Source organism: Topomyia yanbarensis, chromosome 3 (assembly GCF_030247195.1).
Source record: "Topomyia yanbarensis strain Yona2022 chromosome 3, ASM3024719v1, whole genome shotgun sequence".
In the NCBI taxonomy this organism is placed as follows: Eukaryota; Metazoa; Arthropoda; class Insecta; order Diptera; family Culicidae; genus Topomyia; species Topomyia yanbarensis.
In genome coordinates this window covers 297,490,338-297,511,244 of record NC_080672.1, presented here as the reverse complement: position 1 = coordinate 297,511,244, position 20,907 = coordinate 297,490,338, and the positions used below count along the sequence as shown (strand labels likewise).

Here is a 20,907-nt window from a genome sequence, read left to right as displayed (position 1 = left end):
CGTTACGGAAAGAGTATTGTTTTACTGGTATTTTCGGGGCGAAACTAAAACGATTTTGAATATCGAGGTATGAATCAACATATACGTGATTCAAGGTAATCGATTTCGGAAACAATTTGTGAATTCACTCGATAATGAATTAACTATTGCATGAATTAATAAGCAAGTTCACTTCAAACAAGTTCACATCAAAGGGAAAGTTTTGCCAGAGTTGCAGTATTTACCCCTTGTATAAGTTATGCATTCAACCGTGAGGTAGATATTGGATGGTATATGCATACACCAAGTAATCAACCCAGTAGTGAGATAATAGATTTTCCATATAATCCATATTCATATTATACTCGTTGCATCATCAAGAACAACTGTCTTTGAATAAAAAAAATGCAAAATAACTATAACTAATGTTCAAACCCTGCTTCCGTCTGAAAATGAAGAAATATCCCTTCGAAACGTTGCACTATAGGTAGGCATGTGACCAAAAATCTAAAACTAAATAAACTCCAATTTAATTCAATTCTATACTGAAGATTTATATACATTATAGTTAGCCCTTTCATGCCCAACATTTTTGTAGTGCGTGTAGGGATTCAAAACTATTTTTCCTTGATAACGGTGGGGTCAAGAAACACGAAAAGCCTATTTTCATGAAGATAGGTGCTTCCATGGCAGTGCTAGAAGCTGGTCAATTTTTACCTTCTAATACTCAATACAATTCTCCTAGAATAATTACAATAGTCCAATTACGTGGAAAACGTAGCCAACGACAGTCTAAATTGATAGGTTTTATGAGTTTTCAATAATATTGCACCATAACGAAGATATATGAAAAAATCATTTTCCATCGTCAACGTAAACTGTTCCTGGCAGCACTGCTCCATCGGAATCCAATCAGACTAATTGCAATAACTTCAGTTCTAGAGCTGATCCTTGTAACTGTTAATACTCAAATGAAAGGCAATAGTCACATTAATGAGCATATCGTGTTTATGTGAGTAAATCTCGTCCCAATCAAAAGTTATAGCTGTTTAAAAATGTTGTTGTCCACAAATAACATGGGCATGAATGGGTTAAGAAAATCTTTGGGTATCTAAGACAGATATTTCACTTAACTAGATAATATGGATGTTTGAAGACGACAAAATTTGGAAAGAGACCACGTGTGATTTTAAACTCTTCGAATATCTATTGAATTTCGTAAGAAATCTATACTCATATATGTTATTTGAAAAATAATTTTTCTGTAATAATACTATTGAAAATGAATATTGTTTGTACTCGCATGAACTTTTATGACGAATAACGGATTAAATTCAAAAAATATTCACAAATTCGATTCGGGAAAAAAGTTTCCAAAGGCTTGATAGGGGATACCAGTATAGAGCTTTTCCAAACTTATAGCGAAGGTTCCAGTTGCCCATATTTGCCTTATGCTGAGAATGCTTCAATTGGATTTTCAATGGCAGTCACAATTAGTCGAGAGGCGTTTGATAATAAAGTACACGTTTCGTTTGAGTGCTCCATATTCTACATATAAATTAGCGAGGATTACAATTGGAGTTCATGAATTAGACAGGCAGTTGATCGGATTAGATTTTCGCCCTACACATTACTGTTAAGCAACAAATGACACTGGTTTGTACTGAAAACTCCAAGGTACCTCTTTCAATGTGACTAAACACATATTTAGTTGCAAAAAATTAAGACTTGTAATTTTATGAATGTTCATAGCTCAGAAGTAGCCTACGTGTCCAGAGCCACTTTCAATGGCCACTTGCTTTTCCAAGAAACTAAATACTTATTCTAATAGCCTCCAGCACTTCTTTTTCATGGTACTGGTTTATATATGGCTCATTAACTCATATCTTCGGAACGAGAATTCCAAACAAAACCATTTGCAAACTATAAGGATTATTGCAAAGTGACTCAATAGTAATCGACTAAATGTACTAATTGGTATTGCGTAAATGACAATAGAATATTGGCCAAAATAACCTACACACGTCGCACTCCGTTTTATTTGTTCTTTTTTTGGAAATTTACATTGAGGTATTTATCAGTCTCAATCACGAATTACATTCTCTTGCTATAGTCCATTGATTAAGGGGCTTGAAAGCGCATGTGACCTTATCTCAGTTAACTATTTCCGATTACGCTTTAAAATTCTGGACCTGAAAATTCTATTATTTGCAAATGTACCACACATAAGTGTTTTATAATTCTGTCATTACTAGAACTCCCATTATGAATGTCGTCCATCATGTACAGTGACACAATCTCATTTTCGTACACCGCTGTGCAGAATGCTTATATGAATTTTACAAGTAAAAAATTAGTTCACGAGACATTTTACTTATGTAGAAACAGTTTACTGGACAGCATAAGGAAGATACAATAATTATCTTTGTACTACAAATGCTCATTTTTTCACAAAAAAATCATAATTACAAAGATAGTCAAATATACATGCAATCTCATATTCGTACAGTAGGCATATTTTTTCAAAAAACAATTGAAATTTTTCTAATAAATATTCGATGTGGTACCTTTTGTTTGTAATTACAGTTTTCAATCGTATTGGAATGATAACCACTAGTTTTTGTGTGCATTCGACTTAAATTTTATCCCATTCTTCTAAATAGTAGTTTCTAAGATCATTCTCATTATAATCCGGATAGTTTTGCGCTTTTTATCCAAATACTCCCATTTATTTTTCTAATTAATTAATAAACGAGGTCTGCAGTGGAGAATCCATAACATTAGCAATTATAAATTTACTCTAAACGTTTTTTTGCACGCCTTATGCTTTAGGTACTTCTCCTGATCGAATTTCCAATCTCCACCATTTTTTAGTAAAAGTACCATTGTACGGAAGCTTTCCTTTAAAATTTATTTTAAGATATTCATATTAAAATACACATTCTGATCCATCATTCCATCAATGAAGACCAAATTTCTAGCACTTCTAGTGGACATATAACACCCCATACAATAAGTCCACACACTGCGCTTAGCTGCTGTTATAAGACTATTACGTCCAGGTCTGAGTTCGATTTTCTCCACCCAAAACAACAGCCGTTTGAGTCAAAGATGTTGAATTTGGACTCGTAGACAAAGTTTAACATCTTTCCAATATTCCAAGTTGTTTAGTGTATAAAAATCAATTCTTTGTTCTTCTCATTTATGAACAGCTTCTTGCTAAGAACACAGACATTGTAATTGTCCGTTCTCCGTACATTACGAGCCGCACCAGAGCACACTTTTACTTAAATGCTATGATTCAATTTATTTACCATGTACATAACATAAATTACTCGATTTTCCCAAATTTTTCTAATTAAAAATCGTTTATCCCTCATCGAAATTTTTTTGCGGTTCAAGTTTTTCGCACTATCTGTTCTGTATTTCGCCATCTCAAAGTTTTTAACAACATGTTCAATAGTTGAACACAGCCTTTGAACAATTTCAAAGATTTTATGAAGTGATTTAGCTTCATTTTGGTGAGTAATAATTAGTTTCCGTCTCATAATGGCAGGTAGTTTACTTTTTTACCATTACGGTAATTTGAGGGAACTAGTGTTGAGGAAACTATGCCAATGAACACTTTTCTGTAGTCATAAAATCTATTTTTCAAAGCAAGCAAAAAAAAAAATAAAGAAATAACAGGTCCTAAATTACAAATTAAATGACTTTTCAAAAGTGTACGGATATGAAATTGTGCCATTTTCACACCAAATAATGATTTTTTATGTGTAGTGTACGGAAACTTGCACACTTTAGATTACAAATGATAAGAAAATGACAGATGATGATTCTACTACCACATTTACAAAACAATACCTATATTAAATAGCGCAAACGTTTGTGAAACAATATTAAACATATACACCAGAGGTGTACGAATATGAGATTGTGTCACTGTATCAATTCAAATAGTGCGTTGGTCAATTGACGCAAGATACATTTTTTTCATAAATCTGTGACCAAAAGCATCTTTAAATTCAAAAATAAATTGAACTTTCTGGTACATTTTATTTAATAATTTTAATAATTTGACTATTTTTTCAGTCATTTACTTTATTCTTCTCATCAACATTATTAATTTGAAGTAATTTAACCCTCTCCTGCCCAAATTTTTGCTTTGCGTAAAATAGTTACTATAGATTGCTTTTGTTACGAAAAAACCGAAAATAATGTTTCCACTTCAAGAAAGTTGCGCATTTTTCAATCATTCCTCAATAATTCCAAACATTTTAAGGGTTGAGATTTTTTGCTAGTTTTTAGTAACTGCACAACAAAATTTCACAGCTTCCATAATTTGTTTGTACGTTTTCACCAAATCTTCAAATTTCAACATCGAAATTTCTCAACATAATGATTTCAACGAACGAATAATGTACGCCTACAATCGTGTTTTGTACATTCTATAACGAATATCTCGTACCAGCCAAAAGGCGGGATTGGGCAGCAGAGGGTTAATTTATTTTATTAATTTTACAACTTCATTTTGATTTTTATTTTAAAAACGTGATTTATTTGATTCCGTTTTTTCTTATTTTTATTCATTTTCAATTTCTCTAATTTCGTTTATTTGATAAATTTTATCTACATAAACGACATATTCATCTTATTTGTATATTCATTATTTCATCCATTTCATTCCTTTCATTTCTTCCATTCTATTCATTACTTTCATTCACTTCATTCCTTTCATTCCTTTCATTCCTTTCATTTCTCTCATTCCTTTCATTCCTCTCATTCCTCTCATTCCTTTCATTCCTTTCATTTCTCTCATTCCTTTCATTCCTGTCATTCCTTTCATTCCTGTCATTCCTTTCATTCCTTTCATTCCTTTCATTCCTTTCATTCCTTTCATTCCTTTCATTCCTTTCATTCCTTTCATTCCTTTCATTCCTTTCATTCCTTTCATTCCTTTCATTCCTTTCATTCCTTTCATTCCTTTCATTCCTTTCATTCCTTTCATTCCTTTCATTCCTTTCATTCCTTTCATTCCTTTCATTCCTTTCATTCCTTTCATTTCTTTCCTTTCATTCATTCACAGTGTTTCCCACCTCTAGTTGGGTACCAACTTTGCATGAATTCTGCAAATTAATGCATAATCCAACAATAACTTGTGTAAGAAATGTCTCATCTCACTGTTGGGTGGATTAAGTAGATTTATGCCTTGCTCCGGAGGAGTTTCACGAAAATCCATCCGAAAATCTCCAAAATCGTGACCGACCATTTTATATTCCGTTGAAACTTTGAAACCGGCATGGAAGACTATACAGTTTCCACAGTCAATATGATTATTTTGACTCAAGCAAATTTTTCTAAAAGGGCGTAGACGTTTCTACATGCATTAATTTCATTTTTTGTTCAGTTACTTTTTGTTTTACAGCAAAACTATCTGAGAACGAGTACAGGGACTGAATGAAAAATAAATATACACAGAAAAAACATTTTTCACAAAAAAAAAATTATATAAAAAATTTATATTGAAAAAAAACATTTTTTTAAATTTTTAAATTGTCAATATCTAAAGAGAAAAGTAATATTTTGAATGCACTATCGCATGATGGAGAACTTATCGGCAATAAATGTTTTTCTAACAATAACTTTATACATGTTTTTAAATTTTATGGTGATTGACATACAAAACTGTAATATAATTCAAAGTATTATTTTAAATCAAAAAGCATTTAACAAAACTCTTCCAAAATGCGATACTTTTCGAGATATTTGGAATTTGGCTCCAACAAAAACCATTAATTCGTGTAAATATGACCTTCTTAAAAGTTACTCACGTTAACCCATCATAAAATGTCAACAATCTAATGTTCATTGTTTTAAAGATGTAAAAGAAAACAATGAACATTAGATTGTTGACATTTTTAGTGTATTTGGATCATGGAAACAGAATATAAAAAATTCAAAAAAAATTTTTTTTGTTATTTAAATTTTTAATATAAATTTTTGCGTTTGTGAAAATTGACACAAATTTTTTTCAGTGCATACTTTTTCGCAAAGAAGTATTCATTCCCTGTAACTCGTTCTCAGATAGTTTTGCTGTATAAAATAGAGCAATCGACCAAAAATATTTGGAAATTAATGCACGTAGAAACGTCTAGGCCTTTTTGAAAATTATTCTTGCAACAAAATATTGCAAATTTTGCTCGAATCGGACGATGGCATATTTTGCGATCGACCGCTTTCTCATGGAATCCCTCTCCCATAGAAAGGCTATGTAATCACTCGAAAACCGACTTTTTAACCGAGACCCGGAGGGTTTCGTCTCTCATACCATTCGACTCAGTTCGTCGAGTTCGGCAAATGTCTGTGTATGTGCGTATGTGTGTGTGCGTGTGTATGTATGTATGTGACCAACAAATTCACATCAGTTACTCAGAGATGGCGTATTTTATCAAACTTAGTCTCAAATGAAAGGTGCAACGATGCCATAGGCTGCTATTGAAATTCATTTGATTCCGACTTCCGGTTCCGGAGTTGCGTTAACCGTTGTGTATCCGACGCGGTACCCGGGTACCTTTTTAGGTTTCAATCAATAAAATTCCCATGTTTTATCCATAGCTGGAAATCGAAACTTTGCGACATCTTAGAACTTCACTAAGTCAAGCTTTTGGGTTAATAATATTGTTGATATAGTAAGGGAGGGAGTTAGGAGGGGCTCCTGAATTTTTTTACTACGTAACAGGCCGACGTGGGTACCCGGGTTCCAACCGATTTTGATGCTTTTGGGTGTTTTGGATTCAGGAACTCATCCGCTTTTGGACGTGGTAAAAATGAATCGGGTTACTTCATTCAGTTTCCGGGAATCCGGATTTCCGGAAGCAGGTTCCAGTATGGGGTACCATTTGTGAACTTCTATGGAATACTGGCAATATGGGTATCAAAATTCTTGGAATTGTATCAGTAGGCTGTATCTCGTGGTTTTGGAACCATTTGGTGATTTGACCCCGGAACGGACATTCCGGAGCAGGTTCCCGTGGGGCCATGAGTGGCCATTCCATTCCAATTCCATTTTTTAAATTGCCATAGGGTCCCGTAACAATAAATAACAGACTTCCGAGACAATTTGAAGAGTTTTGATACTAATATTGCTAGGACATTATTAAAATTTACAAATCATACCCTATTACTGGAACATTACCCCGGAAAATCCGGATTACCAAGAACCAGATCCATTCATCCGGTTCAACTCTACAGAATCAAAAAGTGGACGAGTTTCTGAATCCAAAACATCTAAAAGTGTCCAAATCGGTTAAAGGAAGCCATAGTTATGAGCATTTCAAATTGTGGGTACCCGGGTACCCACGTTGGCTTGTTAAAGGTGTTTTTTTTTTGTTGGGCACATAACTGTTAAGGTTGGAATGTTGTTACAGTACTGCTGATTGATTTTTATGAAGATCTGACATACGGTGTAGAAAAAACTGCTTTTTTCGTTTGCGAATTTTACCCTTTCTCTGTCCAACCTTAAAGGTTAAAAGGTTATCTAAGAGCTGTAAAACTTAATAAAATGTGTTCTAAATTGTTTTGATTTATAGTTTAATACTACGTTCACACTACGAGTTAAAACGTGTTTTACCGCTATCTTGATGACATTTTTCTTGTTGCTAATTATTTTAACATGTTTTAACTCTGTAGTGTGAACATGGTATAAGCTCACTGATGCCCAATCAAATCCACGTTGACCACTTTAGACACTTTCGGCGCAACCGGAAGCCTCAGAAAAGTGTAAAAGTTCCTGAATTGAATTCACATCTGCTTCTTAGTAATGTCTAACTCGATTTGCTTAAACTTAGTCTCAAATGAAAGCTACAGGATCCCTACTAACTGCTATTAGATTCCATTGGAAACGGACTTCCACTAGGCGAATTAAAACAGGTTTTTTTTTTCTATATAAATACTTGTTCTTCGAATTTATACTGATTGGAAATATTCCAAAAATGATTCAAAACATGAATACGTATAAATTATATACATACTAGGCCGTGAAATGAAAAAAAATATTGTTGACCCTACCGAAAAAAGAACTTTTTTGTTTAAAATGCGTATATCGTGAATATAAAGTAAAATAGAAACAAAAGGATCATAAAATGAGAAGAATAGAAGAAATGTCCAAAAATCCATACAATGAGTAATATGGATAAACTGAATAAAGTAAATAAAATAAAAACCGTGAGTAAAATGAAATAGATGAACTGAATAAATAGTCTGAACAAAATGGTCAAAATATTGGAATAAATGAAAATTATAACATGAATATCATTAATATTGTAAGAAATAAATGAAGAAAAAACGAATAAGATAAATTTGAGTGCCGTTGTCTCAGAAAGTTATAAAGTTATAAATCCGCAAAGATTTTCTATTTACATAAATTAATCTCATGTTTAAACTAAGAAATGATCGCAAAATTGTTTCGAGTCTTAAACTTTTATACTGGATTTTTTATGTGACGTGATGACTGCCTAAAAAAATATTTTTTTCAATACTTAATTGATATGCTCCCAATTTGAGCCAAATTGGTGAATTTTCGAGTTACAAGATGCTTCACATTATGTGTTAAAATTCTTTTAAACATTCACCAGCATGCACTGTTAGGCCCCATGCAAAACTGAATCATACGGCAGCTAGTTAAAAGTTTACTTCTCTAGTAAAACTGCGAGCTCCATATTGGAAGTTGTGCCCCGGGGCTGTTGCTTCCCCTCTCGGCTGGCCAGACTATCCTCTAACGTTAAAAAGGTTGATTTCGGCAAATGTGCATTATCTACAGATTTTTTTCGCACATGTTATCATATAATCATTTCTCAAATTTGGATACTAATTTGACGTTAAATGAAAAAAAAATCCTACACTGCTTCTATCAAATTTCTTGGTACCTAATCTATATAACTCATAGGATAGTGGCACTCCATCCAGATGGACTACTTCTATACTATATGACTGTTACGTCACAGTATATCGAAACATATGACCTAAAATTGTTCGTGACACGCAAAGCAACCGTTTTTTCTTCGAGGAAACAATCAAGAAGGAGTTGTTTATTGTGAACAATAAATGAGCTGGGCTGCTTGAACCTACAGGGGCAGACTAGTAATCAAAGTCGATGGCTCCTTTCTTGTTCCGAGACATTGTTGTTGTCGAAGCGTTCAATTTTATTACGTAGTACTTTCGCATGCATCGGTACTAGCTTTACCACGAAGTGGCGTGATTTGTATCCATTAAGAATGAACATTACAACGCTTCTGATGACAAGGTACTCATTTTTTTTAACGAGTGCTCTTATCACATTAATTGCTAACCTATTTTTAGACGTCGCAGTAGGTAGGGTTCTTCCAATGCATATAGAATTCATTGGACCATCAAGTTAGGGTCGTACTGAGATCACTCAGGGCCCCTGGGCACTGTTGAACGAAGGGCACGATGTAATTTAAAAGGATTAAAGAGTTTCGAAGAAAATGGTAAAACATTACTTCACGGTAATTATTAACTTCAGTATAGTGTTTTTTCATTTGTAAAATGCCGTTGGCGCGCCAACATTTACGTTCAGGTTAGAATAACTGGACGTAGCGAATTGCGAGGGTAAATAAACAACACTTTGAATTGGATTTTAGTTATACTCAGACGTGGTTGCATGTTTTAAACATTTTAAAACAAATCATACATTTGCACAATCATGATCTCAACTGTTGTCATTTTCCATTTTCCTACCTTTCTTTATCTCCTCATGTTCTTTTGTTATATTTTTGGACAATAGTACTTACTATAGTAGTAGGTAGGCGTATTTTGAACCAACTTTTCCATCTTAAACTTCACCCCTTTTTTCGCTTAAATGTTTGAAACAATTGTCTGCCCAATTTTTTTTTCGAATTTAAGCTTAGATTGAAGATTCACGTCATAAATAGCCAAACTCTCCTGATCGTAGAGTCATAAGAAATGGGTCTCCTCCCTGAAGAACTCTGATGATGAAAAAGGTAACAAACCGAAATCCTTCCTGAAATTCAAAGTCATATGCGATAGATCAATCAATATACTAATCATACATCATTCATGTCGAGGCGAACAACAAATAGCCTGTCATGTATTCGGAATAACATAAGTTTGTGTTGTGCATACGCAGATGGGTTAGCAACATTGTTATGCAGAATATTTTCCGGGCGGGTGGAATTTCTCAGCGTCTTGCGTTACTACGAGAAGCTGATGTGTCAGAAAGTGTGTGCTTATATCCTTTCGTAATCCGCCTGTCTTGAGCTTGTCAGATGGAATTATAACTGATTGGAATGGTGGTAGCTGGGTGACTTCTGAAGATAGGGTCGAAGTAAAAATTTTTATTCACACCGACAAAGTTGTACGAATGCGGAAATGGAAAAAGACGATGCAAAATATCCCTTACATAGCAGTCGTTTCCGGTACAGTGACAACGATGATGTGTTCTTCTAACAAGCCATGCTATCTGTCGGTTGAATTTTGCGGTAAAATGGCAACCGGAAGGTGGCTGCTGGCTGACATTTGTTAAGATATTATTGTGGCATCGCTCACTTCACGCAAGCTGATTGTGAGCTGAGCCACGGAAAACGACAGCAAAGAAGATGTTGAATCTGTCACGTATCCAATATGGATGTTAATGAACCATTCATTTTTCTTTGCCCTCTGATGTGCGTAATGTGCTTGGGTGTAACACGAACGTATAAATACCATAGCCGAACAGATATATTGCTAGTCCTCCATGTTCGTGCATCATTATAATCCTGCTGCGTGACCTTATTAATGGGGTGATCTGTTTCAAGCGTCAAGTGTTTGATTGCGGATGGCAGAATGATGAAGCTATCTTGATTCCATGCTTATCTGTACATTGGTCTGTGCAAGACATTATCAACGATTTTTAGTATAGGAAATCAAGCCATTCACAGTACAGAGCAAAGGAGACAAATTCGTTTGATAGATTCATCTTAATTTTCAGTATAAGGCAAGAGAACACTTCTTCACATGGCAAACCTGGAGTTGCAGAGGTATGCACTAGGGTTGTGGTACCGGTAGTACTGGTACCGAAAATCCCGGGAATACCGACCCATTTTATCAGTACCGGTATTTTCAGTACTATGTAAAGCTTTTGATGAGCAATATAAGTTACCCAGCCTTTCAGCACAGCACAGGCCTGTTTCAAATATCTTATGTTAACTATTTATTCGAAAATAAATACAAAGAAATATGTTTCGTCATATGGATTCTCACAACATGCACCGCTGCAAATACAATGGAAAAAGTTTCTTCAACTAATGCATTTCAATTCTCATTTGGATATAATTCCTTTAATGATCTCCAAGTTAGTGCGCGGTGCAAATTGAGGTACCTTGGCAGTATCACATTACGCCCACGATTTAGTCACTTCCCTAAGGATTATCTCTGTTATAACCTTTAGGAACAGTTCTACCAAGCGCATATTTGGTCTAAAACGTTTTTTTTAAAGTCAGTCGCAATGGTAATTCTCGTAGTAGCGGCTCGTTTCACTTCTGTGGTTTTCTAAGTTCACTGCTAGGCTTGAGGGACGATACTGTACTGTTTGTGCAGTGGATAAGCAACAAAGCAGTTGAAATTGATTGCTCGGTTTAGGGACCATTCATAAATTACGCAACGCGAAAATTGCCCAAAATTGACTCCCCCTCCCCCTACGTAACAAATTGTCACAAATTTCTCTATCCCCCCCTCCTCTATTACGTAACAAATTCTTCGAAAAAAATTTTTTTCGTCAGTAAAAACACATTACGTAACGATCTAGCTTACACCCCCTCCCCCATATGTCACAATATGTCACAACTTTTTGTACCCTCTCCCCCCCCCTAAACGCGTTACGTAATTTATGAATGGTCCCTTATTAATGCTTATAATAGAGTAATTTTTTGATTCTGCGCTGAGCGAGATTAGAATGTAGAATGAGCTTATAAAAACATACCAATAAACATACATTTTTGAACATGTTACGTCTCTCTGGTGTCTTTCAGTGTTTTGGACAAAAACTTTTCAGTTCCGGTATTTTAACGTAGGCACTAGGAACCCTAATACTATCTGCGGCGCATTTTTAACGGTATAAAATAAGTGTTACCGAAATAACTCAAACGACTAACTTTGTATGTTGAATATATAACCGATAGCCTATGCGTAGTTTTTACGTTAATTACTATCTTGAGACATTAAGAACGTAACAAAAACTAATTTGTCACCGAAAATGTCATGCCAATTTTCTTATAATGTTTAAAATCAAACCAAAATTTTAGGGTAGTTTTATATATATATATATATATATATATATATATATATATATATATATATATATATATATATATATATATATATATATATATATATATATATATATATATATATATATATATATATATATATATATATATATATATATATATATCTATATATATATATATATATATATATATATATATATATATATATATATATATATATATATATATATATATATATATATATATATATATATATATATATATATATATATATATATATATATATATATATATATATATATATATATATATATATATATATATATATATATATATATATATATATATATATTTCAAAAATCAAAAGAAAAGTTAATCGATGGAGCCTTGAGTGTAAAATTGAACGCATTTTCGCTTGATGCCCTCCATCAAAGTCTTTACAGTGTCATCTGGTACCAGTTTCTCAATTTTTTTCTCCATTTTCTTAACATGTCCTTCTCGTCTTTGACTGTCTTCTTGCTCTTCCGAAGTTCCCGCTTCATCATTGCCCAGTACTGCTCCACCGGGCGCAGCTCCGGACAGTTTGGCGGATTCATGTCCTTTTAGAATAGTGGCATGATGCCAAATCTGGCCAAAATAGCGGAGCTTCGTCGTGCTGCTGCAAGAACGGCAAAAGGCGCTTCTCGAGGCACTCAGATTTGTAGATCTCCCCATTTACTGTGCCCTTTGTCACGAAAAGCTCACTCCTCAGTCCGCAAGAGCAGATGGCCTGCCAAATGAGATATTTGGAGGCGAACTTCGACATTTTCTTCTTCTTAAATTTGTCGTCCACATAGAACTTGCTCTTGCCGGTGAAAAACTCCAACGTTTATATACGTTTCGTCGTCCATCACACAGCAGCCATATTTTGTCAGCATCTTCTCGTAGAGCTTCCGTGCCCGAGTTTTAGCCGTCGATTGTTGCCGCTCATCGCGGTTTGGGAAGCTCTGTACCTTGTATGTATGTAGTCCAGCTCTCTTCTTTGCATTCAGGACGTAGCTCTGCGACATGTCGATCTTTTTAGCCAAATCACGGCTTGAGACGTTGGGATTTGCTTTAATCATCCGCTTCACCTTTCCCTCCGTCTTTTTGTTCTCCGGTCTCGGTTTTCTTCCAGCTCCTTTACCGTGGTCCAACGTCAACCGCTCCTGGAACCGCTTTAACACTCTGAAGACGGTTGAATGGTGAATGTTCAACATTTTTCCCAACTTCCGGTGCGACAGGTCAGGAAATCCCAGGTGTTTGGAAAGAATTTGTTCTCTCCACTCGCGTTGGTTCACCTCCATTTTCGTTGAATCGAAAAACACGACTTCGAGTTTGACAACATGTAAACAATACACATCAATGAGAAAGTGTGCAAAATTTGGTTGATTTTTACCCAATGGTAAAAAAGTTATGCCCTGTTGAATGTGTCGCAATAATTTCGTGTTCGCCCTTTATGCTTTGTACTCAATACAATTACTATCATTGATTGATGATTTAATTGACTAGAAGTAAATCAATGAATATGACAATAAAGCATATGTGCTTCGTGTTGATATAACTGTCGCAAATTAATAACTGGTTTTGGATTTTTTCGTTAATTCGATAATCTTGTTATTTATCAACCCTCATACATAATTCAAGTAATTATTCCACTCAGACAAGACCATGCTTATTCCCTACGCAATGAAAATACCCAGTGCACAGTGTCCAGAATGTGAATTTAGCAGGAATTTTAACTTTTTGCTAAAATTGAATGACCTAGCCTTACAATATGTTTGGCAAAGTTGTTGTACTTTGCAAATCCCTTCTTTTTGTTTTAACAGAAGCTATTTTAGCTATTTTAGTTCTAATTTTAGCAAGATTTAAAATCGAACTTTTCAACCGTTCAAGATAGAGCTTGACTGTCTTCAATGAAGTTGTAGAGAAATACATTTTAGACAAATTTGCTGAAGACATGCAAGCTCTATCTTTTATACTTTCCATTGCACGAGAAATCCAACTGTAAGCTTTGGGGTGTTCCTTGAAAAAATGCTTCTATTTCAATAACTTTTGTAGGTTTTATTTCACACTAAAATACCTTTTGGACAATTTGAAGATTGTTTTAGGGCGCATAATTTTCTTTAAAACACCAACTACTAAACAACTTCTACATAAAAAATATCGCTTTTTCAAATAGAATTATCTTCGATTGGGGCACTTTACTTTAAATACCGTTGCTGTCATATGAAATACCATGCTTTGTAGTATAGATCACCAAAAATCAGCAAATGCGATATTTTATATATATTGCAATATTTACGCAACAATAGTTAATTTTTAGTAAAAAGTATATAAAATTTTCTAACGAGAGAAGCTAGAGGTTCGATATATTGAGGCTAATTGTTCTCCTTCAAAATATTTGAAAGCACCCTAATAAAAAAATATACAGGAACTTTAACCTATATAATCCAACGATTCCACATATTGTTTGGATTATACCCTGAACAGGTCGTTAGGCTCTTGGATCATAAGATATTTATTAGGGTATGCCTAAAGTGATCTTAACCCTTTTGTACGACGGGATTTAATTTACTTCGTTGATATATTTGACGGCGGAAATTATTTCGGCAACGACCGATCGCGTACGTGAAAACCGACGTATGATCGCTGCTGCGGGTGCGGTTGCCTGGACCTTTCGGTAAATGAACGGAGAATCAGATGTGGTTTGTTCGATAGGTTTAATATAACTAAACTTTTGTGTCGCTGCTTCCTGCTCATTACATGTTGTGTTCAATAGATGTATGTGTGTATAAAATTGGGTTTATATAAAATAGATGGGAACTAAATCGAGGGGTGTGCATACAGTATGATGTGTAATTAGGGTAATGGTATTTATTTAATTTTATAAATGTTTCTCGCATTGTGGTTGTCGCCAACATACCGGCCCCGTTGGAACCGTCCGTTTCAATGTCCAGCGGGTGAAACCGATCTACGATGCCGAACCTTCTGCAGTCAGACCACTTGTAGACGAAGTGGATTGCTTCTCTACGGTGTCTTCGTCCGGATCAACTGGAAGCACGGAAATCTCCGTTACCGCACGCTTATAACATCCCGTTGCCGTTTTGACGAGCACAACGCGAACATGTCCATCGTGCCCTACGGTTGTGTCGACGATTCGTCCCAACGGCCATTGAAGTGGAGGGGTATTGTCTTGCTTCAACAGCACCAGTTGACCAACGCACACGTCCTTTGTAGCTTGCTTCCATTTAGAACGCTGTTGCAATTGACTCAAATAATCTCTGGACCAGCGTCGCCATAGATCCTGTACCGACCGTTTCATGTCCTGTAAGCGTGATAAGCGATTAGAACTCAGCTCACAGAGGTTTGGTTCTGGGATGGAGAAAAGTGGCTCTCCGATCAAAAAATGACCGGGGGTTAGGGCGGAAATGTCATCTGGAGAATCGGATAAAGGGGCTAAAGGACGAGAATTCAGGATGGATTCGATTTGGGTCACAACGGTTAGCAGCTGGTCCATGTTGAACGCCTTGCATCCCATGATGCGACGAAAGTGATACTTGAACGATTTGATGCCGGCCTCCCATAGCCCACCAAAATGCGGCGATCGGGCTGGGATGAAGCGAAACGTGATTCCGCTGTTGACGCAGTAGTTGTCCCACTCCTTGTTACGAAACTGTTCGCGGAAAGCTTGGCGCGCAGCTTTAAGCTCACGATCTGCCCCGACGAAAGCAGTCGCATTATCGCAGTGTAATTCTAGCACTCGACCGCGGCGTGCCACGAAACGTTTCACGGCATTGATACACGCGACCGACGTCAGATCGGCGACCACTTCGAGATGGACGGCCTTCACCACTAAACACACGAATAACGCGACGTAGATTTTTACGGACGCTCCTCTCCCAACCAACGGACGAACGAGAAACGGCCCGCAGTAATCCAACCCCGAATATGCAAATGCTCGAGCAGGAGTTACGCGTACTGATGGAAGCGGTGCCATTTGCTGGTGTGTTAATCGTGGATTGCACCGGTAACAGGTTATGCATTCACGTACAACTCTGCGAGCGAGACGACGACCCCGGAGTGGCCAGAACCGTTGATGCATGGTTGCAAGTAGAAGAGTTGGTCCAGAGTGAAGAGTTTGGACGTGGAGTGAGCGAGCTATCAACCAGCTGAGTTGGTGATCCGCTGGTAATATCATCGGACAACGGGTGTCGAACGGAGCGTTCTTGTATTTGAGTCGACCATCGAGCCTGAACAGCCCAAATGTATCCACAAAGCAGGTTATGGTTTTGAGTGGTGATTTCGAACCAAGTTCTTTTGGATTAACTGGGCTACCTCGACGATCTTGATAGAGCCGTACTTCGGATGGAAAAGCGGTAGCTTGCGCTAGGCGAACGAGAACCTTCATAGCGGAATGGCCATCGCTTGGTGTAAATGGTCCAGTGCTTCTCTTCTCCTTCGGCAACTTGCAGTTATTGTAGAAGCGATAACAATAGGAAACTGTCCTGATCAGCTTCGCGAGATCGGAGAACTTGTCGATCAAGGATGAATCAGCTTGGCTGATAAGGAGTGCAACTGCAACGCGGGATTCTTCCTGAAGCATCTGTCCAGAAGGCTGTGAAATCACACGCTGTGGCCATAGCTCGACGTGTGTCGTGGCGTAGCTCGGGCCATGCCACCATAACTTGTCTTCCAAAAGTTCGCTTGCCAGAGTGCCGCGGGAAATGCGATCAGCGGGGTTCAATTCGGTAGGAACATGCCTCCACTCTGATCCCTTAGTTAGGCGTTGTATTTCCGCCACACGATTTGACACGAAAACCTTCCAGTTGTTGGACTGCGATTTGATCCAGTGCAGCACGATTGTGGAGTCGGTCCAATAGGTGACTGTGTTAGAAAACTCGGTTGTTCTACGAAGATTGTCGATTAGTTGACTTCCCAAGAGCGCTGCACAAAGTTCCAGTCTTGGAATTGTTTGTCCTCGTAGAGGAGCGACACGAGCCTTTGAAGTGAGCAATCGAGAGTGCAGCTTTCCAGTTTCATCTGGTGAGACTACGTAGACACAGCATCCGTACCCACGCTGGGATGCGTCGCAGAAACAGTGCAGATTATACTCACGTCTGGCGTTGAATAAAGCTCTTCGGGGAATTTCTATTGAACGAAGTTGAAAGATGTCTGAACGGTAATTCCTCCACCAAACACTGTGCTCTTCCGACAGCTCTTCATCCCATGGTATATTATCAGCCCAGAGTCTTTGTACAAACATTTTTGCGTTTACTACAACAGGTCCCAGAAGCCCTAGCGGATCGAAAAGGCGAGCCATTTCTGAGACTACGATACGCTTCGTAACTACATCCAGCGCTGTCAGTTGTGGTATTTTGAATTTGAACATGTCCGTTTGAGGGAACCACAACAAACCAAGTGTTTTCACTGCGGTTGACCGATCAATTTCTAATTGTGGGGCAGATTCCCACAGCTCCTGAGGAATACTCGATAGTATGGCAGGATCATTAGAAGCCCACTTTCTGAGCACGAATCCGGCTGATTTCAGCATCTCCATAAGTTGTTTGCATGACTCGCTGAGTAACTGATGGTTGTCATGCCCTGAGAGTACATCGTCAACATAAGTCCCCTTGCGAATAATTGGAACTGCTAATGGGAACCGTCATCTCCCTCATCTGTGGCCAATTGGTTCAAGATTCGTGTTGCATGAAACGGCGAACTGGCGAGACCGTAAGTGACGGTGTTCAACTGGTAGATACGAATTGGTTCCGATGGCTCATGCCTCCAAAGGATTTGCTGGTAGCGGCGGTCCTCCGGATGGACCCATATTTGTCTAAACATCTTCTCTACATCGGCAGTTATTACGAAGCGTGGCAATCGAAAATTGACAACCGTTGAGTACAAAGCTGGTTGCACTGTGGGACCAGGAAACAAGACGTCGTTAAGCGAAAGCTGAGTTGAACCACGACTGGATCCGTCAAACACTACTCGAATTTTCGTAGTTGTGCTTTCAGGGCGGTGGATGGCATGGTGGGGTAAGAAAAACTGTGGGCTACACGACGCGCGCGATCACCTCCATGTGACCTAACCTGTCGTACTCCTCAATGAAATTGCTGTATTCCAGACGGAGATCTTCATCGTTGGCGAACTTCTTTTCCATCGACAGGAACCGTCGTAGTGCCGGAGTATACGAATCTCCAATCATCGTTAGCATCTCTTGCCGTAACGGAAGGCGAACTATATACCGTCCATCTGAACCACGAGAAATTGTTTCATTGAAATGGTCCTCGCAAGCTTGCTCGTCGCTGGTGTACGCTTTACCGTCATCGAAATTATCAACCTCCCAGAATCGTTTAAGTTGACTATCGAGTAGGTCTTCTGTGCAGACGTGGCTGCTTTGTACGGAAGTTTGTTCTGTGATTGGCTCCGCAACCCTTCCGCAGATAATGTATCCCAGAACGGTCTTTTGGAGTAGTGGGTAGCCCACTGCTAGCGAAAATTGTTTATTCTCCAACAAATCGAAGAACAATTCTGCGCCAATGATGATATCAATCCCCTGACTAATGTTGAACTGGGGATCAGCCAACGGTAGGTGGCGTGGGATCCGCCATCGTGAAACGTCAATGTGATGACTGGGTAGCGAGACGGTCAGCCTTGGCAGTACTAAACAATCAAGATTGTATTCGAAATCACCGAAACGAGAAGCGAGTGATAATGTCACACCGTGATGAACAGTGACAGTGGATTGACCGATGCCACTGACCGGCGAGTTTAACTTGGAACGTTTTAACCGAAGTCGCTGACATAGCGCCTCGGTGATGAAGCTAGGCTGAGAGCCGCTGTCCAGGAGTGCTCTAGCAAATTGGTAACTATTATCTGCATCTTTCACTTTAATGATGGCCGTAGACAACATCACCATAGTATTACGAACCTTCGAATTCAGTTCTGCACTTTGACAGGAGGTATATGGAAGGTGACTGTTTGCGATATCGAACGATTTATCAACCGACGACGAGGAGGGAGCGATACCGACCGAATACGAATGCGAGTTCAACGTTTTCGATGACGACGGGAACGCGAGTGGTGAGGCTACCGAACACCCTACCGGATGGGCATTTACGACCGGACCGACTTGCGAACAGGATGCTTCAGCGGGCTGACACGTCAAAGCGGATGTTAATTGCTTGGAGCCTGCTGCAGATGTTACTGTCACCGTGGGCGACGAAGCCGGCATCAGATGCAGCAGCGAATGATGTTTCTTTGCGCAGGTTTTGCAGGAACCGCTGGAGCAATCCCTCGCAAGATGATTGCCTTTCAGGCAGTTTATACAGAGCCCATGCCTCTTGACAAATTCGAAACGTTGCTTCGGAACGAGATTGCGAAACTGGTCGCACTGGAATAGCAAATGAGCTTGTTTGCAACTAGGGCACTTAGGGATGTTATCAGAAGCAACGTGGGCAGTGGTGAGGCGAGACTTTAATGGTTTTGTATCTGATTGGGTATTGCTAGTGTGGGAGAGCATTATGGTTTGTAAGATTCGTGATCTCTTGTGCACAAACTCGAGAAGTTGTTTGTAAGTGGGCCTTTCCTCGTCAGAGACTTGTGTTTCCCATTCTCGTAGCGCAGCGGAATCTAAACAATTACTCAACCGCTCGACTAGAAACGAATTCCAGTGGTCCTCTTTGTTCTCGAGTTTGTCAAGTAACTGTACATGCCGGTCGAACTCATCGGCCAGTTCCGAAAGTCCCGAAGACGACTCCCTTTTTAGGGAAGAAATTGACAGTAATCCAGAAATGTGTCTTTTAATCAGAAAGTTTTTATTTTCGTATCGTTCCCGCAACATTTTCCAAGCAACCGAATAGTTGTTGGCAGACAGATCGAGCGACGAAATGATTCCAGCCGCTTCACCAGAAATCGTTGCTCGCAAATAATGCAACTTTTGAACCGCTCCGAGTTGTTGATTGTTGTGAATTAATGACACAAACAGGTCACGAAAAGATACCCAATCATCGATTCTGCCAGAGAACTGTTTTAACGAAATTTCTGGCAGCCGTATGTTCGCAACTGGCTGCACATGAACCGATGGCAATGGCAATGGAGGTGCCGTAGGTGGACGAGATGGAAGCTTACCCTCCAAGGATGCCTTTAATTCGAAATATAATGTTTGGAACTCACGGCGTTCATCCGAAAATTGCTCTTCTGAGTCTTCCAAAACCTCGATTTCATCTTGAATACTTTCAAACTCTCGCCACAACTCATCGAGACGTTGGATTCGGACCGACAATTGGTCACTTTGCATAGGGTCAAACTGATCATTAAATGACTTAATCAGTTCGGCGGAACCCAATATGTTAGTACGCCGGCGGTGTAAACGTTTTAAATTCGTCATTTTAGTGAGAGATGCTTTTGGCTTCTTTGGCGGCGTCATTTTAGTCTCAAAAACCATCACCGGAAAAATAAAAGTGTTACCTTATTTGTTGGCTTGATCGGTGCACTCAACCTCACCACGTTGCGAGAGAACCTAACCTGCAGCTACCACTGCTGGATGACGACGATCAGATAGCGACGAATTTAACTTCCTCCGATCAGACGACGAAATCTGCTGCTG

The 20,907-nt window shown here is 38.2% G+C and overlaps 3 protein-coding genes across 4 annotated transcripts in view; 1 reads left to right on the top strand and 2 right to left on the bottom strand.

Moving 5' to 3' along the window:
• LOC131691552 (slit homolog 2 protein) overlaps positions 1-20,907 on the top strand; it is a 137,233-nt gene that overhangs the window by 45,286 nt on the left and 71,040 nt on the right. The gene's annotated exons all lie outside the window — the stretch shown is intronic.
• LOC131688013 (uncharacterized) lies at positions 15,271-17,850 on the bottom strand. The gene has a single exon (XM_058972137.1). The coding sequence runs from the start codon at positions 17,848-17,850 to the stop codon at positions 15,271-15,273; it is 2,580 nt and encodes an 859-aa protein (XP_058828120.1).
• On the bottom strand, positions 18,352-20,598 carry LOC131688012 (uncharacterized). Its single transcript, XM_058972136.1, has one exon. It carries the CDS (start codon positions 20,596-20,598, stop codon positions 18,352-18,354), a length of 2,247 nt encoding a protein of 748 aa, XP_058828119.1.

Coding starts and splice junctions, on each gene's coding strand:
- LOC131688013 (XM_058972137.1), bottom strand. CDS start 17,850: ATGCTGAAATCAGCCGGATTCGTGCTCAGAAAGTGGGCTTCTAATGAT.
- LOC131688012 (XM_058972136.1), bottom strand. CDS start 20,598: ATGCAAAGTGACCAATTGTCGGTCCGAATCCAACGTCTCGATGAGTTG.